Here is a 27,769-nt window from a genome sequence, read left to right on the forward strand (position 1 = left end):
CATAATCTAATGTTTTGCTTTCGTTGTAAAGCCTTTTTGAAATCGGACAGTGTGGTTAGATTAACGAGAGTCTTGTCTTTAAAATGGTGTAAAATAGTCATATGTTTGAAAAATTGAAGTTTTTGCATTTTTGAGGTTTTTGAATAACGCGCCACGGGATTACACTGGCTGTTACGTAGGTGGGACGATTTGGTGCCACCTACCCTAGAGAGGTTAACTCAATTTATTTCAACATTTGGGATTCCAAAAATCATCCAGTCAGATCAGGGGTCTAACTTTACCTCCCATTTATTTGCTCAGGTTCTCAAACAGCTTAAAGTTAAACACAATAAGTCTACTGCATTCCATGCCCAGAGTCAGGGAGCTTTGGAACGGTTTCATCAAACTTTAAAATCCTTACATTTACATTTTAGTCATTTAGCAGACGCTCTTATCCAGAGCGTACTGGTCCCCCGTGGGAATCGAACCCACAACCCTGGCGTTGCAAACACCATGCTCTACCAACTGAGCCCCACGGGATCCCTTGCGTCGTGCATACTGTATAGAACTGTCAGCAGATTGGGAGGAGGGGTTACCTTGGCTGTTACTAGCTGCTCGTGAAGTAGTGCAGGAAAGCACAGGGTTTAGCCCAAATGACTTAGTGTTTGGTCATAAGGTGCGTGGGCCTTTAGCAGTGCTGCAGGATGGTTGTTTGCCTGAGGAACCACCTCGGAACCTTATTGACTATGTAAATGGTTTTAGGCTGAAGTTGTATAGGGCTGGTGAACTGGCGAAAGAAAAACTAAAATGTTCTCAACAGAAAATGAAACTGAAATATGACGGACAGGCTGAGCTGCGTGAGTTTAGTCCCGGTGATCGTGTTCTTGCTCTTCTGCCTGTTGTAAGTTCACCTTTTCAGGCAAAATACTGTGGTCCTTTCACTGTGTTGCGCAAAGTGTCAGATGTGAACTGTCTTATTGAAACCCCTGGTCATAGGAAGTCTTCTAAATTATGCCATGTGAACCTGTTAAAATGTGATCACTCCCGTGATCTAAGCAAAGTGGAAGGCACTCCAGCGGTGCGATCAGCGTTGACTGCTGCTCCAGTCACTGCATCTTGTGGCTTTAACTTTGTGGAGGGGGGAGGAGGTAGTTAGGGTTTCGGATGAGGTCTTACAAGGTCGGTTGAAAAACTCCCAGACTTTGCAAAACCTTGGGGTTTTGGTAGATAATTTAGACTCTGAGAAACGTGATAAATTGGTAGCTCTTATTAGAAACTACCCTGTTTTGTTTTCTGACACTATCGCAAACCCACTTAATTGAGCATGACATAGACATCGGAGATGCTAAGCCTGTCAAACAGAGATTTTATCGTGTATCAGAGGAGAAGAGACTGCAATTGGAAACAGAGGTGCAGTATATGTTGGACAATGGTATTGCGGAGCCATGTTGTTCAAATTGGGCTTCACTCTGTCTTCTGGTCAAAAAGTCTGATTCCACTTTCAGACCTTGCACTGATTATAGAAAAGTTAACAATGTTGCTAAAGCAGACCTTTACCCTCTTCCTAGGATGGAGGACTGTAGATGAAGTTGGGTCAGCAAAGTAAGTTAGCAAATTTGATCTTTTAAAGGGATATTTGCAAGTACCCCTTACCAAAAGAGCTTGTGAGATTGCTGCCTTTATAACTCCATCTGGTTTGTTCTCTTATACAGTGATGCCTTTTGGCTTGCGGAATGCTCCAGCCACCTTCCAGAGGCTGATGAATCGGGTGGTCTCAGATCTGGAAGGGTGTGCCGTGTATTTGGACGACGTGGTCGTCTACTCAGACTCCTGGGAGGAGCATGTCTGGAGAGTGCAAGCCCTGTTCGAAAGACTGGTGTGGGCCAGGTTGACTATCAATTTGGCAAAGTGTGAGTTTGCCAAAGCTACAGTCACATACATAGGCAAGGTTGTTGGTCAGGGTGTTGTCTGTCCCGTGGAAGCCAAGGTCCAGGCTGTGAAGCAGTTCCCACAGCCCTCCACAAAGAAAGATCTGATGCGCTTCCTGGGAATGGCGGGGTCCTACAGTGCTTTCTGTAACTCGTTTTCGGTAGTAGTGTCCCCACTGACCAATCTGTTGAAGGCCAAGGCTGAATTTATCTGGTCCACCCAGTGTCAAGAGGCATTGGATGCAGTTACGGCTCTTTTGTGTTTGGCACCCGTGTTGGCAGCACCAAATTCTGGGAAACCTTTCAAATTGCAGGTAGACGCCAGTCAAATCGGTGCTGGGGCTGTGCTTCTCCAGGAAAATGATGACAATGTTGAGTGTCCAGTCAGTTTCTTTTCCTGGAAATGTAATAAGTATCAGCAGAACTATTCTGTAATTGAAAAGGAGGCTTTAGGTCTCATTTGGGCTTTACAGTACTTCGAAGTCTATGTTGGTTTTGGTTTGACCCCTTTAACTGTGTTCACTGACCACAACCCACTTATTTTTCTGAAGTCCCTGCAAAATCCCAACCAGCGCCTGATGCGTTGGGCTTTGTTCTTGCAACCATTTAACCTTGATATTAGACACATTAGGGGTAAGGATAATATCATTGCTGATGCTCTGTCCCGTGCTCCTTTAACCTAGTTTGTATTTTCTCTCTGCTGACCCCTGCTGGCTGTCTGCGCCTCTTTCCTCTTAAATTGCTCCCCAGGTACCAGAGCTGCCGAGTTTGAGGGGCGGACAGTCAGTTAGGGGACACGGGGCTACTACTAGGAGCCGGGACTGGTATCCGTTTTTTTTTTTGGGGGGGGGGGACTTTGGATTGTTTTAAATATGTTGGGTCGAAATTTGGGTTGAGGGTGGGACCCTCATTTTAAGGAGGGGGGTGTCACAGCCCCTCTGCACTGCAGGGGTGGTTCCTCCTGCAGGCAGAGGAGGGTCGTTAGTGATTGGAGCCACCTGGGCTCAGGGTATTTTAACTGCTTCACTAACCACTCCTCTCTCTCTCTGCTCCTCCAGGTATGATCCTGTTTTGTTTGTTCCTTTGTAGTTTTATGGAGTTTCCACTCAGTCATATTCACACACACACAGATTCATGCATCCCTGCACTTTACATACACCCTACATTATGACATTTCCACACCTCATTCCTTTTTCTTTGTTTAAAGTTAATAGTTTTTGGTTTATAATAAATAACCTTTTTGATTGGCCTATACCTGTTGTTCGTGTTCCCTCATTTTTGCCACAGGCTATGAGCCGGCCTGTGACACTTTCCACACACCAAGTTCCTCTTTACCCTTCCTTGACCCCTACAGTACCAGTCAAAAGTTTGGACACCTACTCATTCAAGGGTTTTTCTTTATTTTTACTTCTACATTGTAAAATAATAGTAAAGACATCAAAACTATGAAATAACACACATGGAATCATGTAGTAACCAAAAAAGTGTTAAATACATTCTTCAGAGTAGCCACACTTTGACTTGATGACAGCTTTGTGCGCACTTGGCATTCTCTCAACCAGCTAAATGAGGAATGCTTTTCCAACAGTCTTGAAGGAGTTCACACACATGCTTAACACTTGTTGGCTGGTTTTCCTTTACTCTGTTTCAACTCATCCCAAACCATCTCAATTGGGTTTAGGTTGGGTGATTGTGGAGGCCAGGTCATCTGATGCAGCACTCCATCACTCTCCTCCTTGGTCAAAAGCCCATACACAGCCTGGAGGTGTTGGGTCATTTTCCTGTTGAAATCGAATTATAATCCCACAAAGCGCCGACCAGATGGGATGGCGTTTCGCTGTATAATGCTGTGGTAGCCATGCTGGATAAGTGTGCCTTGAATTCTAAATAAATCACTTGACACCAGCAAAGCACCATCACACTTCCTCCTCCATGCTTCATGGTGGGAACTACACATGCGGAGATCATACGTTCACCTACTCTGCGTCTCACAAAGACACGTTGGTTGGAACCAAAAATCGAAAATTTGGACTCATCAAACCAAAGGACAGATTTCCACCAGTCTAATGTCCATTGCTCATGTTTGGCCCAAGCAAGTCTCTTCTTATTATTGGTGTCCTTTAGTCGTGTTTTCTTTGCAGCAATTCGACCATGAAGGCCTGATTCACGCATTCTCCTCTAAAGAGTTGATGTTGAGATGTATCTGTAACTTGAACTCTGTAGCATTTATTTGGGCTGCAATCTGAGGCTGGTAACTCTAATGAACGTATCCTCTGCAGCAGAGGTAACTCGGGGTCTTGCTTTCCTGTGGCGGTCCTCATGCGAGCCAGTTTCATCATAGCACTTGATGGTTCTTGACATTTTCCGTATTGACTGACCTTCATGTCTTATTGTAATGGACTGTTGTTTCTCTTTGCTTATTTGAGCTCTTCTTGCCATAATATGGACCTGGTCTTTTACCAAATAGGGCTATCTTCTGTATACCACCCCTACCTTGTCACAACACAACTGATTGGCTCAAAAGCATTAAGAAGGAAAGAAATTTCACAAATGAACTTTTAACAAGGCACTCCTGTTAATTGGAATGCATTCCAGGTGACTACCTCATGAAGCTGGTTGAATGGCAAGAGTCTGCGAAGTTGTCAAGGCAAAGGTTGGCTACTTTGAAGAATCTCATATAAAATCCGTTTTGATTTAACATTTTTGTGTTACTACATAATTCCATGTGTTACTTCATAGTTTTGATATCTTCGCTATTCTACAATGTAGAAAATAGTAAAAAATAAATTAAAACCCTTGAATGAGTAGGTGTCAACTTTTGATTGGTACTGTACGTTTCTTATACATGTAAAGCACTGCATAAATTCTGATATGATAACATGAATAAGTATATTTCAAGCTAGAATCCAACCCTACACTCCTGTTGGATTCTAGCTTGAAATATACTTATTCATGTTATCATATCAGAATTTATGCAGTACTTTACACTCGGTGTCTGTGATTGACAGAACATTGCTTCATGGAAATCATAACTGTATAATCTGAAGTATAAATCTGTCCGTTTGCAGCGAACCAGTTGCCTGCTGGAATAATAACTGCTGATGGACAACAACAGAATGTCATGGTTTACACCACCTCGTACCAACAGGTAAGCGTGCTCCTGAGTCTACTCTCCACGCTTCATGTACTCATTAAGACCAAACACGTGAGAGTGATGAGTTGCACCATCAGTCGGGCGCTGGTTGCAGTGGCACAGGCATCCCGTCCCGCACCTCTCTGGGGACACAACCATGTGCACAGGGGCCATCTGACTCACCCACCACCACAAGTACACACAACTGTGCACCCCGGGACTCGTTAAACCATGATTAATGAATAAATCTTATCATACATGTCTAAACATGGCTTGCAGCTGACAAAGAAGTGAGAAACAAAGATCTCTACATGTTAGTTCTGCTCTCTCTCTCTGGGCGGCAGGTAGCCTAGCGCTTAAGAGTGTTGGGCCAGTAACCGAAAGGTTGAAACCCCGAGCCGGCAAGGCAGTTAACCCCAAACAATAACACTATCGTTGATGTTAAGGCAACCCCCCCTGACCCCTCTGGGTTAAATGCAGAATAAACATTTCGGTTGAAAGCATTCAGCTGTGCAATTGACTAGGTATCCGTCTTTCCCTCTTCCAGATTCCCGGAGTGCAGCAGATCCAGTTCTCTTGAGTAGGTTCCGGAATTCCCCATTTGCAATCGGAACACGTTTGAAATGGGGAAGAGATTACAGCATTACTGAACACTCAGGTCAAAAGATAGTGGTGGGAAGATGGAAAGAGAGGGGAGAGTATGCAGAACTTGCAGAGGTGGGTTTGAATCAGAATCAGATTTATGTTCTGGTCATGATAAAGAACCGGATAGGAGCCGATCTGGAGACAGTTATTTGGCTTTTTTTGTTAATTGAAGATTTTCAGTCACTTTATTTGGATAGTCTGTATTGTCCATCTGCATATGCTCTACAGCAGGGAAGGCATTTTAAATTATTTCAGTTTTCGAATAATATACGGACTATTTCGGATATCCGGATAGTCTAAATAAATGTGCTTAAAGAAAAATATATCTTTAAACTTCAATGGAGACTTACTCACGCGACTCGAGAGAGAGCCTGTTGGGGCGGCAGGGGCCGGTGTGTGTGTGTGGCACGGCGGGAGAGCAAGAGTAGCCAAACAGACTCACACAGGTTAGATAGACAAGCATGTTGCTGCCATAGGTTATCATACCATCTGGTAGTGCCTGTCTTGACTCCATAAAATCGATGTAAAGAAGCTAGCTAAAGTAGCAAAGCTAATTTTCGACAACTCCGTTCAGATTAAACAGCCTTACCTGATGGTTGCTCGTTGTAGCGGACTCCTCATTTAGCCAACTTAATTCCGTAATGTTAATTCCATTTTGCATTGATCATAAATCTCCCACTTCTCTTGCTATACAGAGCCTCTGACTGTAGCACTGCTTTGCTTGACCAACAATAACAAGCTTCACGTTGGCTACCAGTGTCTTGTTTATGGGGCGCACTATTAAATGTCATAAAACCTGTTTATTAAAATCCTTGTCACAATGTTCATTTTAGACCAAGCCTTTAAAAACATTTGTTGTGCCTATTTTCTTTATCAAAAATGAATACTCTCAAAGTATCGAATACTAACGTCCATTCAGTTATTGGAATGACCGTGCCTATCCCTACACTACAGATGGTCATACTATCAACAAACATGGTTGATAATTAACAGCTTGCAAAGGTAAGGGTTAAGATTAGGGTTAGTAGATAGTTGAAATGTTACTGATAGTCCATCTGTAGAGCAACTACAGATGGACTATCTTATTTGGATCTTACCCTTTTTTCCCCCTCCATGTTGTCTATCACTACAAGTTTTATCTTTGTTTATGAGGGGGAAGGAATGGGGGGGATGAACATAAGTTGAAATGTCTGTCTAGGGAATTGGTGACCTCTTTGACGACCTTGTAAAGCAATAAAAACAAAAGTAGTTGGATGTTGACATCTGCACTCTAAACTCCGTTGTTAACAATTGTAAGTGGCGTGCAATTATTTAACTATTTTATCATTTCTGTAAAGTTATTCTGTTGGTCCTTTTAATAAAAATGTAAGCGTGATGCCAGTCTCCATTTTGTTTATTCTAAAGTTTTTACTCTAATCTCTCCACCCTTGTAATACTACAGCACCACTTAAGACACTGCCCTAGTGTCATGACTTGCCAGTCCTAAAATGGAGATCGGGGGTGCCCGCTAGGCAAAGATCTGAAGACCCCCTCCTGGGTCTGTTGGCCAGTTTTATGATGATCATAAATACCTTCCCTTGCCAAGCTGTATGGAGGGAAAGATCTTAGTAGAACAAAGGGTCTTTTCCTACCAAAATTGGAGAATGTGGAAATGGTCAGTAGAGACTAAAAGACCCTCATCAGGGTTCCCACAGGTCCTTGACATCCTTGAATGTTGTGAATTTGAGAGAAAAAAATCAAGGCCTTGAAGGTTTTTGAAAATAAACATGGGCCATTGAAAGGGCTTTAATTAAAATATTTTGTGCAAGAATAGAAATTGAAGTTCTTTTAGATAAAAAAAAAAAAAAAACTTAATGTCAGTAATAGGCTACGTTCCGCTGTCTGCATGTGTCTCCCGCCGTCTGTGGGTCCTTGTTTCACGCGCCACCTGCCTCGAAAGTGTGACAGTCGCATGCATGAGTGATTGAAGTTGAATGATCCAGGTTAACCTGTCTGGGAAACGTGGGACGTTTGCGTCCCACCCTAGTCAACAGCCAGTGGAATCGCATCGCGTGAAATACAAATACCTCATAAATGCTATAACTTCAATTTCTCAAACATATGACTATTTTACATCATTTTATAGATACACCTCTCCTGAATCGAACCACGTTGTCCGATTTCAAAAGGCTTTACAGCAAAAGCAAAACATTAGATTATGTTAGGAGAGTACCCTGCCAAAAATAATCACACTGCCATTTTCAAAGCAACTAGCATGCATCACAAATACCCAAAACACAGCTAAATGCAGCACTATCCTTTGACAATCTTCATCAGATGACACTCCTAGGACATCATGTTACACAATACATGCATTTTTTGTTCGATAAAGTTCATATTTATATATAAAAACAGCATTTTACATCGGCGCGTGATGTTCAGAAAATATTTTCCCTCAAATGCTTCCGGTGAAGCAGCGCTACAATTTACAAAATTACTATTCGAAAACATTGGTCAAATATAATATTGTCATTCAAAGAATTATAGATTAACATCTTGTGAATGCAACCGCATTTCCAGATTTAAAAAGAACTTTACTGGGAAATCAGCCTTTGCAATAAACGAGGTGCTATGCTCAGAAAAATAGGCTAGGCGATACAGGTTAGCGCCATCTTGGACTCATCTAAAATCAAATATACTATTGTAAATATTCACTTACCTTTGATTATCTTCATCAGAAGGCACTGCCAGGAATCCCAGGTCCACGAGAAATGTATTTTTGTTTGAAAAAGTAAATGATTTATGTCCCAATAGCTCCTTCTTGTTAGCGCATTCCGAAGGCTACTCAATGTACGAAGCGCGCGGGACTTGTCCTCACGAATGTGCAAAAAAAATGTATTTACGTTCGTTCAAACATGTCAAACGTTTAGGGCCTTTTTCAATCAGAACTTCAATAATATTCAAGGCGGATGATTGCATTGTCTTACTAAACGTTTCGGAACGAGAGAGTACCCACGGGCACGCGCATCATAGTAGTAATGGCCCTCCCTCTATGACAAACTTCCCAGGCCTCTCGTTCGGTCAGTTTTTACCGGAGAAGACTCAAACCACTTTGTAAAGACTGTTGACATCTAGTGGAAGCCTTAGGAAGTGCTAAATGAATCCTAACTCGCAGTGTGTTTCATAGGCAAAGGGTTGAAAGTAATTCCACAAATCAGATTTCCACTTCCTGTTAGGATTTGTCTCAGGGTTTTGACTGCCATATGAGTTCTGTTATACTCACAGACACCATTTTAGAAACTTCAGAGTGTTTTCTATCCAAATCTACTAATTATATGCATATTCTCGTTTCTGGGTAAGAGTAGTAACCAGTTTAAATCTGGTACGTTTTTTATCCGGCCGTGAAAATACTGCCCCCTATCCCCAACAAGCAAGCGAGAAATCATTAAGTGAACCTTCAGCTATGCCTTGAAAATGTAAATTCCAGGACTCGTGGCTCACCAAAGACTGGCTTGTTAAAGATCCGCGGGACATCCATATGGCCCGATGCAGAGCCTGCAGCAAATTAATAAAAGTTCATGCTATGGGCGAAAGCAGCTTTGACGAGCCATGCTGCTAGAGCATCACACAGGATGGCACTCGAAGTTAAAAGCAGGTAGTTCCTACCCCTGGTAACATGTGGAAAGGAATACAACAACCATACTTAGTTTGTAACTAACGTTAATTAGTTAGCTAGATTATTCCGTCTCTTCGTGGTTGGGTAAATTAACTTTAAAGTTACAGTATTATTTGGTCAAATAATGTTTTATGTTGTTAGCTAACGTTATCTAGATGTCTCAGTCAGTTCCCCCATCGAATCACACCTGTCAATATAGTGCTAACGTAAACTCACTCACTTTTGTACATCGCCTTGGTCCGTACAATTGACCTTATTTTAGCGCCCAAAAACGTAATACTTCCAGATCAACTGTAATGTCAATACCATTGTAAAGCACAATTTCTCCGCTTTCCAACAGAATCAATTACATGAACTCCACGCTGCCTGTTTCTGCATGATTCAAGAAGGCAATTTGCTCCGTCGGGTCTTTTTAAAAATGGCGGATGGGGAAGTGAAACTAATGCGTGGTAGTGAGAAGGAGAGATGTGTGTGGCAAAACTGCTTTTTTTCACTCGATCTGTCCAACTTATCGCCTCTAAAATGTAAATAAAACACTATATAAAGAGTTTATATAATGTGTCATTACATACCTATTTGAAGGTTTGTGTCGAATTTGAATCTGGTTTTTAGGGCGGTGCTAAAGTGATCTTCAGAAGTAAACAGCGGCTTTGAGAGTCATGGTGCTTGTAGTGATGACGCAAAAAATGACTAGGTATCCCCCCCTTACCCCCGTCACTGTCCATTTCTTGTTTTTAAACGATGAGAGAAGTGCTACACCTGGTGGAGAGAGATTGTAAGACAGAAATAGTTGCTTTATGCTTGCTGTACGTTATGGCATGACACGTCACGATGTAACGGAGGGTCAGTTTTTTTCAACTTTTCTCCAATACTATAGAGCCATTACCATGTCGATCAACGCTTGAATAGAAACGTAGTTCACACCCCAGATTTTGAAGTCGACACAGTCGCTATAGTCCCATTAGTTTTCTTTGCAGCCTCGTTTGAATGCCGCGGTTGCACACATTTGTACAGAATGTGGTGAGTTTACGTTAGCTAGCTAACATTAGCTAAGTTAACATTACGTTAGCCAACTTGCGATAAGCAGAGCTGGACAGTGAACATTTCAAATGAATGACAGTTTGCTAACGTTAGCTGAATGTTTACATTTAGTTAAAGGACGTTAACTAGAATTGTTAGTGACACGTTTCATGACTAATGCCAGCGAGTTAGTCATTCATCAGACTTGGACACTAATTTTCTTACAGCTCCCACTCTATTGAACTATGTGGGAAAGTCATCATCTACATCACCACCTAGACAATCTTCTACAACTACTACCACATTCCCCACCACCTCAAGACACTCTGTCATAACTGGCATTCCCAAAGAGGACACATTGTGGGCTGAGACATTGTGGTGTCTGAATATGATGGAGTTTCACTACTCTTTCCACTGTAGTGAACACACGGGTGAGTGGCATGGTTTATAAACTGTCACCTGTAACATGAAATTATTTTTATGGGCATGTTATGTTTGTTTTTATATTTCATATTCTCTCTGTGACACACACACACATGCTAGAAACATAAATAAATGTTTGATTTAAATTATTATAATTTTTTTTACTCTTAGGTGTGCTGTTCTCAGCGACGTTCCCAGACAGTGCAATAGCCAAGACCTTCACATGCAGGGCAACAAAGACCAGCTATGTGTGCACACATGGCTTGGCTCCTCTTTTCAAGCACTTGTTGTCTAAAAAAACTGGGGAGGAGGACTATGTACTTCTCTTTGATGAGAGCCTTAACAGGAAAACAGTCAAAGCGGTGTGACTTCCACGTCCGTTTATGGGATGAGGACAAGGTTGTGACGAGTTTTTATGATTCTAAATTTATGGGATATGCGACTGCATTGGACCTTTAAAGCTGTCTGAGAAGAGCACCGAATATCTACCAAAGAAAAACAAGGTTCAGGTCTCCATGGATGGACCAAATATAAATTGGTCATTTTACTCATAGTCCCACCTAGATTTTGTTGTACACCTTATAAACATTGGCAGTTGCAGTCTCCATATTGTACATGGAGCATTTCAGAAGGGAGTGGAAAGTCGACAGTGTACTGCATGCTATGTACCAACTTCTGAAGGATACTCCAGCCCACAGTGAGGACTACTTTAACATCATTGGATCGTCATTTGATTCCGGATGCTGGAGTGCGTGGTCGTGCTGCACCTCGCTCCGCGGGTAATATTACATTTCATTTCATTACATTACATTGGAACGATTTGATTAGTGTATTGTTAGCTAGCTACATAGTTGTATCTGCTGTCTTTGTATCAAGGATAAAGGTGTAGCTCTGAGGAACTAACAAGGTTAGCTAGCCAGCTGTATTCGTTCGTTCGCGCCGTTTTCGAAACGGCGTCAACACCATAACACCACAGCTAGCTAGCCAACTTTACCAATTAGCAGTACTGTAGAAACTATATACATTACAACGGAACGATTTGACTAGTGTAATGTTAGCTAGCTACATAGTTGTCTTTGTATCAAGATAAAGGCGTAGTACAGAGTAACTTTCGAGGTTAGCTAGCCAGCTAAATTTTCTAACATAGTCAACAACGCGCCCAGTGCTAGCTAGCTAACCCTACCAGCTAGCTGTATCATTTTTAGTCAATAAGATTTTTGCAACGTAAGCTTAACTTTCTGAACATTCGAGATGTGTAGTCCACTTGTGTAGCTAGCAGGACTGTCTTTGTGTTAGCTAGCCAAAGTTTAATTACTTCTGCGTTACGAACTAGACACGGACACGAATGATCCATTGGTAGCTTGTTGTTACCAAGTATTGGTGCTAACCGTCAGTTATAGGATGCTAGCATGCTAGTTAGCTAGTTAGCTATGGCGTCATAGGACACGGTGCACTTGGTGGGTTTTCACGGAAGAATACTGTACCAAGTTATCTAGCGGAATAAACAAAGTTTGAGCCTATTCCTGGAAACATTGAACCACTGTAGTTTACATCAATTTTAATTTCTAGTGGTAGCTAGAAAAGTTATATTTTTGCGTTTTAGTGTTTCAGTGAATTGTTAGTGAGGGAGGCCCTGCTCTCTCGCTTCCCCAGTTGTTTAGTTAATTTTTCATGCCAATCTCCTTTGCATTAGCGTAGCCTCTCCTGTAGCCTATCAACTATGTTGGTCTATCCCTGTTCTCTCCTCTCTGCACAGGCCATACAAATGCTTCACATCGCGTGGCCGCTGCCACTCTAACCTGGTGGTCCCAGCGCGCACGACCCACGTGGAGTTCCAGGTCTCCGGCAGCCTCTGGAATTGCCGGTCTGTGGCCAACAAGGCAGAGTTCATCTCAGCCTATGCTACCCTCCAGTCCCTCAACTTCTTGGCGCTGACGGAAACATGGATTACCACAGAAAACACTGCTACTCCTACTGCTCTCTCCTCGTCTGACCACGTGTTCTCGCACACCCCGAGAGCATCTGGTCAGCGGGGTGGTGGCTCTGGAATCCTCATCTCTCCCAAGTGGACATTCTCTCTTTCTCCCCTGACCCATCTGTCTATCTCCTCCTTTGAATTCCATGCTGTCACAATCACTAGCCCATTCAAGCTTAACATCCTTACCATTTATCGCCCTCCAGGTCCCCTTGGAGAGTTCATCAATGAGCTTGACACCTTGATAAGTTCCTTTCCTGAGGATGGCTCACCCCTCACAATTCTGGGTGACTTTAACCTCCCTACGTCTACCTTTGACTCATTTCTCTCTGCCTCCTTCTTTCCACTCCTCTCCTCTTTTGACCTCACCCTCTCACCGTCCCCCCCTACTCACAAGGCAGGCAATACGCTTGACCTCATCTTCACTAGATGCTGTTCTTCTACTGATCTCACTGCAACTCCCCTCCAAGTCTCCGATCACTACCTTGTATCCTTTTCCCTCTCGCTCTCCTCCAACACTACTCACTCTGCCCCTACTCAGATGGTATTGCGCCGTCGCAACCTTCGCTCTCTCTCCTGCTACTCTCTCCTCTTCCATCCTATCATCTCTTCCCTCTGCTCAATCCTTCTCCAACCAATCTCCTGATTCTGCCTCCTCAACCCTCCTCTCCTCCCTTTCTGCATCCTTTGACTCTCTATGTCCCCTATCCTCCCGACCGGCTCGGTCCTCCCCTCCTGCTCCGTGGCTTGACGACTCATTGCGAGCTCACAGAACAGGGCTCCGGGCAGCCGAGCGGAAATGGAGTAAAACTAGCCTCCCTGCGGACCTGGCATCTTTTCACTCCCTCCTCTCTACATTTTCCTCCTCTGTTTCTGCTGCTAAAGCCACTTTCTACCACTCTAACTTCCAAGCATCTGCCTCTAACCCTAGGAAGCTCTTTGCCACCTTCTCCTCCCTCCTGAATCCTCCTCCCCCCCCTCCCTCTCTGCGGATGATCCTCGTTTGTTAAGTCAAACGACACCGCTGGTCCTGCTCACATTGCCCTACCCTATGCTTTAACCTCTTTCTCCCCTCTCTCTCCAGATGAAATCTTGCCTCTTGGCTACGACCCTTCCGTCTTCAAGAGAGCGAGAGTTGCACCCCTTCTCAAAAAACCTACACTTGATCCCTCTGATGTCAACAACTACAGACCAGTATCCCTTCTTTCTTTTCTCTCCAAAACTCTTGAACGTGCCGTCCTTGGCCAGCTCTCCTGCTATCTCTCTCAGAATGACCTTCTCGATCCAAATCAGTCAGGTTTCAAGGCTGGTCATTCAACTGAGACTGCTCTTCTCTTTGTCACGGAGGCTCTCCGCACTGCTAAAGCTAACTCTCTCTCCTCTGCTCTCATCCTTCTAGACCTATCTGCTGCCTTTGTTACTGTGAACGATCAGATCCTCCTCTCCACCCTCTCCGAGTTGGGTATCTCCGGCGTGGCTCACTCTTGGATTGCGTCCTACCTGACAGGTCGCTCCTACCAGGTGGCGTGGCGAGAATCCGTCTCCGCACCACGTGCTCTCACCACTGGTGTCCCCCAGGGCTCAGTTCTAGGCCCTCTCCTATTCTCGCTATACACCAAGTCACTTGGCTCTGTCATATCCTCACATGGTCGCTCCTATCATTGCTACGCAGACGACACACAATTAATCTTCTCCTTTCCCCCTTCTGATAACCAGGTGGCGAATCGCATCTCTGCATGTCTGGCAGACATATCAGTGTGGATGACGGATCACCACCTCAAGCTGAACCTCGGCAAGACGGAGCTGCTCTTCCTCCCGGGGAAGGACTGCCCTTTCCATGATCTCGCCATCACGGTGGACAACTCCATTGTGTCCTCCTCTCAGAGTGCTAAGAGCCTCGGCGTGACCCTGGACAACACCCTGTCGTTCTCCGCTAACATCAAGGCGGTGACCCGATCCTGTGGGTTCATGCTATACAACATCCGCAGAGTATGACCCTGCCTTACACAGGAAGCGGCGCAGGTCCTAATCCAGGCACTTGTCATCTCCCGTCTGGATTACTGCAAATCCCTGTTGGCGGGGCTCCCTGCCTGTGCCATTAAACCCCTACAACTCATCCAGAACGCCGCACCCTGTCTGTTGTTCAACCTTCCCAAGTTCTCTCACGTCACCCCGCTCCTCCGCACACTCCACTGGCTTCCTGTTGAAGCTCGCATCTGCTACAAGACCATGGTGCTTGCCTACGGAGCTGTGAGGGGAACGGCACCTCCGTACCTTCAGGCTCTGATCAGGCCCTACACCCAAACAAGGGCACTGTGTTCATCCACCTCTGGCCTGCTGGCCCCCCTACCTCTGCGGAAGCACAGTTCCCGCTCAGCCCAGTCAAAACTGTTAGCTACTCTGGCACCCCAATGGTGGCACAAGCTCCCTCACGACGCCAGGACAGCGGAGTCAATCACCACCTTCTGTAGACACCTGAAACCCCACCTCTTTAAGGAATACCTGGGATAGGATATAGTAATCCTTCTAACCCCCCCCCCCCCCCCAAAAAAAAAAGTTATAGATATACTATTGTAAAGTGGTTGTTCCACTGGATATCATAAGGTGAATGCACCAATTCGTAAGTCGCTCTGGATAAGAGCGTCTGCTAAATGACGTAAATGTGAATGTCAGATCCCCCATGCCACTTAAGTTTTGCAAGACACGGTGTGTTGAAAATGCGCCCATGCTTGAAAGAGCTTTAGAGTTTTTACCCCATAAGGCAACATATGTGAAGGCTGTAGAGATGTCCAAATCCAGGCACAAAGTCCTTTGAGGTGATTCAGGAGGCCGTTAAGGACCCTCTCATGACAGCAAAACTGAATTTCATCTTTTCAGTGAGCAAAGAAGTGACACCATTCCTCACACGCTACTAGACCGATAAGCCCATGGTGCCATTTCTCTCTACAGACTTGTTCAAGCTGCTTAAGAGCTTGATGAGCAGATTCATAAAGCTAGACCTCATGAAAGAAGCGAAGACCCCTCAAAAACTTCTTGATGTTGAGGTGAGCCAGTCATTCAATCACATCGACTCCTCACAGGTTGACTTGGGCTTTGTTACTCGAAGAATTGTGAGACTTGAACGCAGGGAAGAAAATTGGACAGAAACATTGATGGACTTCAAAATCGTTTGCAAGAAGTGTATGCTCACAACTGTTAACAAACTCATTGAGAAATCTCCATTGAAGTACTCTCTGGTCTCGCATCTTTCTTGGATCCAAGGGAAATGACAGGAACAAATGGAAAGATGCTGTGTACAGCAAAATTGAAGAAGGCCTTCACCTACCTTGTAAGTAGTCATCGGGTGCAGGAAGAAGATTGTGATGACATCATTCGACCATACTCACATTTTATTGATGACATTGTCCAGGCCCAACACTCAGTTTGTAAACTTTGAACCTGTCCAAGACAGCGTGGACACATTTTTAGATGAGTATATGTCAAAGGACAAAGAGCTCAGAAATCTATGTAGACTTTGCCTCTAACTCCTCTTACTGTCACATGGGCAAGCCTCAGTAGAGCACGAATTCTCCATCAATCGGCAGATTGAAGTGGAGAACTTGAAGGAAGATTCATATGTAGCACAGAGATGTATATTTGTAAGTCGCTCTGGATAAGAGCGTCTGCTAAATGACTTAAATGTAAATGTATAGTTGACCACATAAGAGCTGTGGGTGGCATACATAATGTGTGCATTGACAGACCGCTGCTGATATCAGTGGCATCTGCAAGGCAGAGGTACGTGTCACATCAATAAGAACAGAGACAGAAGAATGGATGAGCAAAAAAACTGAAGGAGAAAAGACCTTATAGATGAACTTAAAGGGAAGAAAAGAAGACTGACATAAATGCTCTCGACCTCAGCAGACAAATTTGCACTCGAAAGTGGAGAGCACAGGCAACCTCACTCTTATTGCCAAGTCCAATAGCCTGAGAAAGGGTGGGAAAGATAAGAGCACAAATAGCTGAAATAGAAACACTACTCAACGAAAAAGTGAATGACCTGAAAAGAAAATTAAGGGGCATAGCAGCAAAAAGCAAGGGTTGGGCACTGTTTTAACTGTTTGAGAAAGGGCAAAATACTACTCAATGAGTAAGTGATACATTCTTTTTTTTGTTGAAAAGCTAATGAACCAAAAAGGCCAACAACCCCAGAACACAATGGTTGGGGAAATGTTTTATTCATTTTGATCCAATTTATTTTCATCTAATCTTTTATTGTTGCAAAACATTTTATTTCTGGTCATGTGTTTTTGTTTATTTATCCATTTGGTCATGTTCATGAAAAAAAAGGTAATGTTTTTCCTCTGCGACATGTTTTGTGGTTTTAAGAAGGTGCTAATGAAATAAACAAAGTTACTTAACTCTTCAACTCGTAAATAAGTCTGTCGCTCAACTTACACAATATATTGTTTTGCTGTGCTGTGTTAGAGAAGGCAAGAGACCACGTAGTCTGCCATCACTGTAACACAGCACAATTGAGAAGTGTTCACACATTCAAGCTTCTCTCTTTAATTGTTGTCTGTGAGCTTCTGTAAAGCCTGCTAGTTTTCATTATAAAAATTCTCAGTGTTGTAACAGTAATTAATTAACCTTGATCTGTGTCTCAAACTATGCCATGTTGGGTTTTGGGGGAATTGGGCCTGGAAAGTCCTTGAATTTGATGTTTAAGAAGGTGTGGGAACCCTGCCTCAGTCAAATTCATTTTTATGTTGTGACATCATGAAAGACTGTAGAACCACAACTATCTCTGTCTACACTTCTCAATTATGAGGTTTGCATCTGAATTATGGATGCAAAATATATCGGTGAACATATCGGAATCGGACGATATTAGCTAAAAATGCCAACATCGGTATCGGTCCGATTTCTAATTTAATGGTGATGTGCAAAACTGATGTCAAAGCTGACGTGCATACCTATATAACGTAGGTACATGAGGTGATGACGCCGCATAAAATGTTGCGCTACACGTGCAACACAGCATTCCTAACCTCACCCAAAATGTCTGCTCTGTGGATCGAGCAGTCAACAAGTCGAGCAGTCATATGAAAGAGTAAGAACATTTCATCGAGATACCTCAAAGGGCGAAACCCATTAACGCCAAGATAATGGAATTCATTGCCCTTGACAATCAACAGTTCTCTGTCGTGGGTGATGTATGCTTTCGCGACTGGTCGAGCACCGGTGCACACTACCAAGTGTGCTATTTTTCAGATGTTGCCCTGAGTTACTAGAGTTACACAGTAATAGCGTTACTGCTATTAGCTTCACGGAATACTATGGAACGCCGTTTTGGGTCTTTGCGTGTCAAAAAAGATACACGTCAAATAACACTTTGACAATAACACTATTTGACGCGTTAAATAAGCTTTTAATTTGGCACGTCAAATAACACAGTTCTATTATAGAATGTTGTCTGTTCTGAATTTGCACGTGCAAGCAGAGCGCCACCACTACTATCAGTAGCACTGTCAAACCTGTACAAAAAAGTCTGCAAACACCGGCCACGAACGATGTGTTTACAATACCGCGTTGGTAATAAAGCATTATTTGTTTGACCGCAACTTCTGGGGGTAGCCAGCTTTAGCTTGGTACCTAGCTAGCACCAATACAACCAGCCTGAAAACAATTACCAGTAGAAACTGCAGTCATTTTTATTATTCTTAGCAATGATTTAGGATTCCTTGTGAGTAAGTATTAGCTAGGTAGCCACTTGCTGTTCGCCTATTGAAATTGAACTTCAGTTCATAAAAATAAATAGCTAGCCAGCTACTTAATCCTGTTGCCCAAAGCTAACGTTATAAGCAGCCAGCTAGCTTCATCTGGCTAGTGAGGCTCGACCGGACCGGGTTATGTGTTGTGAAGCTAGCCATAATAAGGATTAGGCACAATAGTGGAATTTGCTGTTTGACTTCAAAATAAAGGTACTTCTTTGAAAGTGATGCAGAAGGTTATAATTGGTGGAATCATGCCATATTTAGACTAGATAATGTTAAATAAGGTTGGAATGTGAAGCAATGAAATGGGGTATCAGTCTACTCGGTGACACCCACAGAACACAACTGTGAAGAGTTTACGCAAATTTTAGCGTGTAGCTCTTATCGCGGGACTATGACTGTGTGAAATCATCTCCCCAATCAACCTATTGTGTGTATTGACATTCATATTGCACTGTCCAGCTTTACCTAAGGGTTGGGGATCAATGAAATGCGGTACTCAATACCCAATATATTTTTTCCCAACGTCTTCCTCAGAGTTATCAGACTCAAACATCGACGCAGTATTGTTTTTCCTCGGGAATAGTGTTCAATACACATAGGTTGACAATAAATGTTGCTCAATTCAGTTGTTTCAGAGTCCCGGCAATAAGAGCTACGATGCTAATGTTCTCTGGGTGTCACTGAGTAGACTGATAATGTTGGAGAATTTCCATGATATGTATTTTCCAGTATCTATCCTGGTTTCTTAGAAGTAGTGAACCTAATCAATATGGGGTTAATCATTAGACATGTGTAAGCATAATGTAAGTAGACTATGAGAATATCCCAAGCTGGAACAACATAGACTTGAGTGTCTTGGGCCATGTCTGATCTTGCGAAGGCTACTGGACTAGAAGAAGTGTTACTAGGTGAAAAGTCATTGCTTAAACCCAAGAGCCCATTCACTTGTGCTTGGGAGCCATTGACCAACACTATGGGCACAAGTAGACACACCCACATTAGGAATTATTTATTTCAGCTTTTATTTCTTTCATCACATTCCCAGTGGGTCAGAAGTGTACATACACTCAAATAGTATTTGGTAGCATTGCCTTAAACAATTTAAACTTGGGTCAAATGTTTCGGGTAGCCTTCCACAAGCTTCCCACAATAAGTTGGGTGAATTTTGGCCCATTCCTCCTGACAGAGATGGTGTAACTGAGTCAGGCTTGTAGGCCTCCTTGCTTGCACACGCTTTTTCAGTTCTGCTCACACATTTTCTATGGGATTTGTGATGGCCACTCCAATACCTTGACTTTGTTGTCCTTAAGCCATTTTGCCACAACTTTGGAAGTATGCTTGGGGTCATTGTCCATTTGGAAGACCCATTTGCGACCAAGCTTAAACTTCCTGACTGATGTCTTGAGATGTTGCTTCAATGTGTCCACATAATTTTCCTACCTCATGATGCCATCTATTTTGTGAAGTGCACCAGTCCCTCCTGCAGCAAAGCACACCCCACAACAGGATGCTGCCACCCCTGTGCTTCACGGTTGGGATGGTGTTCTTCGGCTTGCAATCCTCCCCCTTTTTCCTCCAAACATAATGATGGTCATTATGGCCAAACAGTTCTATTTTTGTTTCATCAGACCAGAGGACATTTTTCCAAAAAGTACGATCTTTGTCCCCATGTGCAGTTGCAAACCATAGTCTGGCTTTTTTTATGGCGGTTTTGGAGCAGTGGCTTCTTCCTTGCTGAGCGGCCTTTCAGGTTATGTCGATATAGGACTCGTTTTACTGTGGATATAGATACTTTTGTACCTGTTTCCTCCAGCATCTTCACAAGGTCCTTTGCTTTTGTTCTGGGATTGATTTGCCCTTTTCTCACCAAAGTACGTTCATCTCTAGGAGACAGAACGCGTCTCCTTCCTGAGTGGTATGACGGCGGTGTGGTCCCATGGTGTTTATACTTGTGTACTATTGTTTTGTACAGATGAATGTGGTATCTTTAGGCATTTGGAAATTGCTCCCAAGGATGAACCAGACTTGTGGAGGTCTACAATTTTTTTTCTGAGGTCTTGGCTGATTTCTTTTGATTGTCCCATGATGTCAAGCAACGAGGCACTGAGTTTGAAGGTAGTACATCCACAGGTACACCTCCAATTGACTCAAATGATGTCAATTAGCCTATCAGAAGCTTCTAAAGCCATGACCTTTTCTGGATTTTCCCAAGCTGTTTAAAGGCACAGTCAACTTAGTGTATGTAAACTTCTGACCTACTGGAATTGTGATCAGATTATTAAACTGTATCTGTAAACAATTGTTGGAAAAATTACGTGTCATGCCCAGAGTAGATGTCGTAACCGACTTACAAAAACTTCCGACGTCAACTGTACATAAAGAGGAGTGACTATGTATGTGATGTAAGGATGAAACTGTATAGAAGGAGTGTGCTGAGACTGGGGAAGGCAGTTGCTCCATGGACCAGCTTGGCTTGTTACTTTGTAATAAAGTCTATACTGAACTCACAAGCTCCGGTATCTGAGAAATATTATTGGACCAATATTTCTACAACACCAGTTGGGGAACCCTATACTACACCATCTGTCTACACCTGCTAAGGCTGAAGAAGAGGACACGAGTGTGTAGGTGAGCTGAACCTGAGTACAGTTTCCAGTTGAAGAGCGCTACACTTCTTCCTGAGTTTTACCACACCTTCTTGATGCTGAACGTTGCTTGGAGACTGAACCAAAAGTGAAATTTGACCGAGATTAACAGATGCCTTGTCACTTACAGTATACTTGTCAGATCGTTGCATATTTTCTGTACAAGTGTCTGTAGCACATCTGAGCCACTGCTAATTGCGTTTATTAGTTCAGGTTTTATTTTTGTTTGGCATGATGACCTCAGCCTATTGCTTTGAAAAGATTTGAGCATGTACTTTTTATTACTTTAACCACAGCCAATCGCTTCAGAATAAGGTGACTCAATTGAGGGTGGTTGAGGAGTAACCACACTTGATCGCTTCAAAGTAAGGTAACTCGATATAGTGCAGTTATTACAATGGGGGTTGCCATAGAAGATAGCGACTTGATTATGAAAGGGAAGAGTAGAGTGTATTAAATACACGATGAGTAACGATAACTTGGCTATATACATGCGATACTAGTACCAAGTCGATGTGCAGGTGTACAAGCTAGTTGAGGTAGATATGTACATATAGGACATATAGGCCATCCATATATGACAACCCACACAGTGTGGAATAGAGGAGGATGGATACCCCAGCTGCCTGTTAGTTCAGCAGTGGTCAAAACAACCACAAAATAGGAACTGTTTTCACTTTCCTTGGGAGTCATCACTGTTCCAACATGATATGACAGTTGAAATCAGGGCCCCACAACATAGCGTTCACATCTCTGGTCATATCAGGGCCCATATCCACAAAGCGCCACCGAATAGATCAGCACTCCTACTCTAAGATGCAATGTGGATACGGGCCCAGATCTGAATATTCAAGGGAGGGAGGATGCGTTTGCAAATTGTCTAGACTCTAGTCTAGAGGGTCAGTCAACCTATTTTCTGTGTCGAGTGAGAAGGATGATGGTTGAGGTGTGAATGATAGGAGAGATGAAATGAGGAAGCTGAGTGGTGAAACAATAGTGAATGGTTAGGTGTGAATGTGACTGGTTACATGACAATGGAGAGCAGTGAAGACGTGTGAATGCTATCTATAGATGAAAGTTGAGGGGTTCGATGGAAGTGAAGGGAGAATGGTGAGGAGGGTATATTCAGTACTTGCTGTAGCACTGTATGAGATTGAGTGTTAATTTAATCCCAAGGGAAGATATGGGGATCATCACATTACATAACTATATCCCCATCTCTCCAGTATGCTATTGTGAATGTGGTGATATATGTCTGTGTGATTTTAATGATAATTCTAATTATAAACTGAGTGATTCGAGCCCTCGATGCTGATTGGCTGACAGCCGTGGTATATCAGACCGTATACCACAGGTATGACAAAACATTTTATTTTTACTTCTCTAATTACATTGGTAACCAGTTTATAATAGCAATAAGGCACCTTGGGGGTGTGTGGTAAATGCCCAATATACCACGGTTGAGGGCTGTGTCCAGGCACTACGCGATGTGTCGTGCATAAGAACAGCCCTTTACCGTGGTATATTGGCAATATACCACACCCCCTCGTGCATTATGGCTTAAATATATAACTGCATTTCATCGTATCCGGAGCTGTCTTCAACAACAGAATCATATCACGAACTCCAGCTATGTTGGAACTTTTCCTATTGAAAAACAACATCCCACGTATAAATATAGTAATGTAGACACGCTTAAGGGTTTTGAGCAAAATAGGTTTTTTTAGACACAACTGCAAACTTTAAGGAGTAGGCCATTTAAGGAGTTGGTCCGATGGTGCCCTCTGATGTCACCTGCCTCCCCCCTTGCTTAAGGGAACAACAGAGGAGACATAGAGAACAAAAGAGGAAAAGGCCAATTGTGCCATGTCATGCGGATACCTGGACCACCTATGGAGATGTGCCTTTTGTTAAGTCAATCAGGTGATAAATTAAGTGAAAAGGAGACTGGAGTAGGACTTTTAACACCCACAATCGCACCTATTGTAACAAACATTTATAGTCGTATGAAAAAGTTTGGGCACCCCTCTGAGGCTGCATAATAATTTACTCTGTCGTCACAGAAAATGATCACAGTGGCATGCCATTCATTTTCTAATAAAAGCTAAGTACTGGGGTATTGTCCAGACAAAGATTTTTAGTGTAGCAATATTAAGTTGTATGAAATTAAATCAGATGTGAAAAATAGGCTATGCAAAAATTTGGGCACCCTTGTCATTCTGTTGATTTGAATACCTGTAACTACTTAGCACTGATGAATTGGTACACACAATTGGTTTGGTGAGCTCATTAAGCCTTGAACTTCATAGACAAGTGCATCCAATCACGAGAAAAGGTATTTAAGGTGGCCAATTGCAAGTTGTTGTTCTCTTTGACTCTCCTCTGAAGAGTGGCAACATGGGGGCCTCAAAACAACTCTCAAATGACCTGAAAACAAAGATTGTTCAACATTATGGTTTAGAGGAAGGCTACAAAAAGCTATCGCAGAGATGTAAGCTGTCAGTGTCCACTGTGAGGAACATAGTGAGGAAATGGAAGACCACAGGCACAGTTCTTGTTAAGGCCAGAAGTGGCAGGCCAAGTAAAATATCGGAGAGGCAAAGGCGAAGGATGGTGAGAACGGTCAAAAACAGCCCACAGACCACCTCCAAAGACCTACAACATCATCTTGCTGCAGATGGTGTCACTGTGCATCGTTCAACAATTCAGCGCACTTTGCACAAGGAGAAGCTGTATGGGAGAGTGATGCGGAAGAAGCCTTTTCTGCACACACGCCACAAACAGAGTTGCTTGAGGTATGCAAACGCACATTTGGACAAGCCAGCTTCATTTTGGAATAAGGTGCTGTGGACTGATGAAACAAAGATTGAGTCATTTGGTCATAACAAGGGACGTTATGCATGGCAGCAAAAGAACACAGCGTTCCAAGAAAAACACTTGCTACCCACAGTAAAATTTGGTGGTGGTTCCATAATGCTGTGGGGCTGTGTGGCCAGTGCCGGTACTGGGAATCTTGTTAAAGTTGAGGGTCGCATGGATTCCACTCAATATCAGTAGATTCTTGGGAATAATGTTGAAGAATCAGTCACAAAGTTGAAGTTACGCCGGGGCTGGATATTTCAACAAGACAACAACCCAAAACACTGCTCAAAATATACCCGGGCATTTATGCAGAGGAACAAAGTACAATGTTCTGGAATGGCCATCCCAGTCCCCAGACCTGAATATCATTGAGAATCTGTGGGATGATTTGAAGCGGGCTGTCCATGCTCGGCAACCATCAAACCTAACTGAACTGGAGATGTTTTGTAAGGAGGAATGGTCCAAAATACCTTCATCCAGAATCCAGACACTCATTAGAGGCTATAGGAAGTGTCTAGAGGCTGTTATTTTAGCAAAAGGAGGCTCTACTAAATATTGATGTGATTTTTCTATTGGGGTGCCCAAATTTATGCACCTGTCTAATTTTGTTTTGATGCATATTGCACATTCTCTGTTAATCCAATAAACCTAATTTCACTACTGAAATATTACTGTGTCCATCAGTTATTAGATAGATCAAAATGAAATTGCTGATCCAAACACCCAATTATTTATAAATGGAAATCATGGAAATTGTCAGGGGTGCCCAAACTTTTTCATACGACTGTATTTGTTACCAACGTGGCAAAAAAAGTCAATCTTTCCTAGATTTCTGAAGGGTATTCAGCTCATTGTTAATAAAACTCTTCTTCATAGTACAATAATAATAATGTATAACATTCAGCAGATGCTTTTATCCAAAGCAAGTTAGTCATGTGTGCATACATTTTACATATCGGTGGTCCCAGCAGTACTCGAAGTATGGAACCCACCATGGCATTTCCAGTACCATGCGTTTGTCTAGATCTACTGATTGAGCCACACAGGACTTTCACTGCTCAAGAACACAAAGGCTATTTAATTGACAGCAGGGTTGTTTGCAGTTCATGAAGAATATAGGCCAAAGCTCAACAGGAGCCTCCTGTTGTCTTGCCAAACTCACACCTGTCCTTTGTGATTAGTGAGCTAGCCTAGGTTTCACCTGCTTCATGCCTCTTACCTACGGCTGTTGCCTTTCCATCCCTTGTTCCGATCCTTGTGCCTTACTGAATCCAGCTGTTGAGCAAGCATCACACTTGGCGGCTGCCAGCCAGGGTGGGAGAAAACTTTAACAGAAAACACTCAACACACTCAGAAAACACTCAACAGGACAACCAACCCAGGGGACAGTCAGTTGATCATCTGGTTGTGGAGGAGAGGCAATAGCTAACTTGCGGGGGAAGAGGGGTCATGACCCCCCCAATATTAGAGACATGACCCCCTCAATAATATACCATGATGAAGTTGATTGTTAGGAAGTAATTTTCCCACCGTAAAGCGGCATACTGGCTTTCTGGGTGTTTACATAACACAGTGCTACTGAATTTCAAATTTTAGGATTGGATCCCCCCATAGCCAATTATGCTTTTGGTTTGGCTCGGTCCCTAGAGGCCGTGGTTTGAAAAAAGCTGAATAACGCACATCTCTTCTCTTTCTCTCTCCTCTCTCTTAAACCCCCCCCCCCATCTGTAAGCTAACTTGGAGCAAATAAAATAGTGCATGGTCAATTCATGAGCACAAATAAGAATGATATTTTAAAAATTATTTGAGAAAGAAATTGAGAAAGTTTATATTATGAAATACGCATCTCATGGGTGAGCACTATTTCTCAAAACTAGTGATAATTGGTAATGGGAATAATGGGCTCATTTTAGAGAGTTCAAAGACAACTTTGGTAGTATTATAAACCTTAACATATTTAGTTTCAAGTAGGCTCCAGCATTAGAGAAGGGCTGTTTCTATGAACCTTAGGGCACTAGGCTGCAAGCAAGCCTGTTTCTCTCACCAGTCAGAGCCAGTCCGCCTGTGTCCCACACTCTGAACATTGACCAACAGCAGCAATCTTTCCTCCTTAATTATTCAAATTTGAAGGCCAAAATTGTGGGGGGAAAGCACTAGTCATGTTTATGCAACCTAATAATCACCATTAGAATATTTCCAGAATCAACTTTGTTTTTATTTCAATTCGAGTATCTACAATAGAAATTGTCCCACCCTAATTAATTTATAGGGATGCATGTGACATTGCACACAGTGGCGGTTCTAGACCATTTCAACTGGGGGGGCCAAGCTGGAGCCAGATGTACTGTTAGAGGGGCCAGTTACATTAGACGTTATTGTTGTCATATCGTTTTCTTCACTGCATTGCAGGCGTTAGCAGGCAAAAGACCATGTTCATAATCATTCAACAATTTATTTGCATTTCCATTATAATTTTCATTTGCATTACATATTCAAAATCAGGTCACATCAACTGTATTCTCCGGTTTTTGTGTTTTTGTGTCTCTATTACAGAGGCGCTTGGTTGGCTATTACCTTTGTATAAATGTGACCAAGAGAGCTCACTGGAAACCTAACACTCTCTTAGATCCTTAGGATCCCATAGCAGTACAGATTATCAACACACAGTTGACTAGAGCCATGACTCACACAACCACAAGTCATGAATGTGATCCAGCCAAGCGTACTGTCTATGAAGGCTCAGTGTCCATGGCCGTGCTGCTCGGCAACATGAACAACAAGGAGGGTTCGGTGGTGTCAGAGTTGAACGAGAATATGAAAATCGAAGGTAGTCTCACAAATGTAATCCATGCAAACCTGCACAAAACACAACACTACCAGTGTACCCCAGATGACCAGATGGAATCATCCAGCACGGATGTGGTCATATCCAGAGATGGCACCAGTGTTCACTTCAGGGAGTATGAACATGTAACATCAAAGGGCAGAGTGCTCATTTCCAGGGGAGTATTGGCAAAATTTGACGAAGACATCGGAGAGGGCCTGGGTTTACACTATGACACAGAGGCTAATGGCGCCGTAGTCGTTTATACGGAGAAAGATGACCCTGGCGTCAGCTCCCACGGTGTACTGGTCCTGGCTCCTAATTTTATACTGGCCTAAGAGAAAGAAGACACGGAAGACCTGACTATGAACAGAATCGGTTATAACCAAGATCGAACCTGATGTCGACGGGGGTATACGCAACATACATGTCAAGGGTTCCATGATCATTGACCTCTACATTCGCTTGAACAAATGCATGACACTCTCCCCCGGGGACGGTTCTATCGGCAACACTCGGGTGAGTGGTTCCAGCCACCCAAGGAGATGGTGATCCCTGAGAAGCAACCAGAACTGGCGATTGTTGAACCTGCCGACTTGGTTATCTCGAGGGGAGACGCATCCGTGGTGTTGCGCTCAGGCGGAGGAGTTGTCGCTTCCAGGACTCTGGCAGTGTTACTGATGCTAGTTTGTTACGGACGATCAGGAGATAGGCATGATATGTACACCAAGATTGTTGTCGTCTTTCAATGACTGTCTGAGCTGAATACAGATCACCTGTGACCACATGTGAGCTTTACAGAAACAAAGTGTATAATAAAAATGTATTGGTCTGATTGTATAAACCAATGTTTGACCTTGAAACATCTCTGTCCATTGTGTACAGTGACATAAATAAAGTTGTGTAACTACAGAAGCC

General features: G+C 43.1%; 1 protein-coding gene and 1 non-coding gene across 6 annotated transcripts in view; both read left to right on the forward strand.

The window, feature by feature from the left end:
* Positions 1-11,583, forward strand: part of nfybb (nuclear transcription factor Y, beta b) — a 37,311-nt gene extending 25,728 nt beyond the window's left edge. For 3 of the 5 annotated variants that reach the window (XR_001323762.2, XM_014169900.2, XM_014169901.2), the window contains 2 exons: positions 4,976-5,055; positions 5,588-7,060. Coding sequence is in view for 3 of the 5 variants with exons in the window: in XM_014169900.2 (XP_014025375.1) it covers positions 4,976-5,055; positions 5,588-5,620 (113 nt within the window). In the remaining 2 variants the exon portion in view is untranslated. Of the gene's footprint in view, positions 1-4,502; positions 4,561-4,975; positions 5,056-5,587; positions 7,061-10,587; positions 10,792-10,954 lie in introns of those variants that run through there. The other 2 variants (XR_006761489.1, XM_045706177.1) reach the window with 2 other exon arrangements.
* On the forward strand, positions 5,112-5,224 carry LOC123729983 (small nucleolar RNA SNORD67). The gene has a single exon (XR_006761677.1). It is a non-coding gene; the product is annotated as a small nucleolar RNA SNORD67 (small nucleolar RNA).
* Positions 11,584-27,769: the final 16,186 nt, after the last annotated feature.

The sequence above is a fragment of the Salmo salar genome, chromosome ssa23 (genome assembly GCF_905237065.1).
Source record: "Salmo salar chromosome ssa23, Ssal_v3.1, whole genome shotgun sequence".
Classification (NCBI taxonomy): Eukaryota; Metazoa; Chordata; class Actinopteri; order Salmoniformes; family Salmonidae; genus Salmo; species Salmo salar.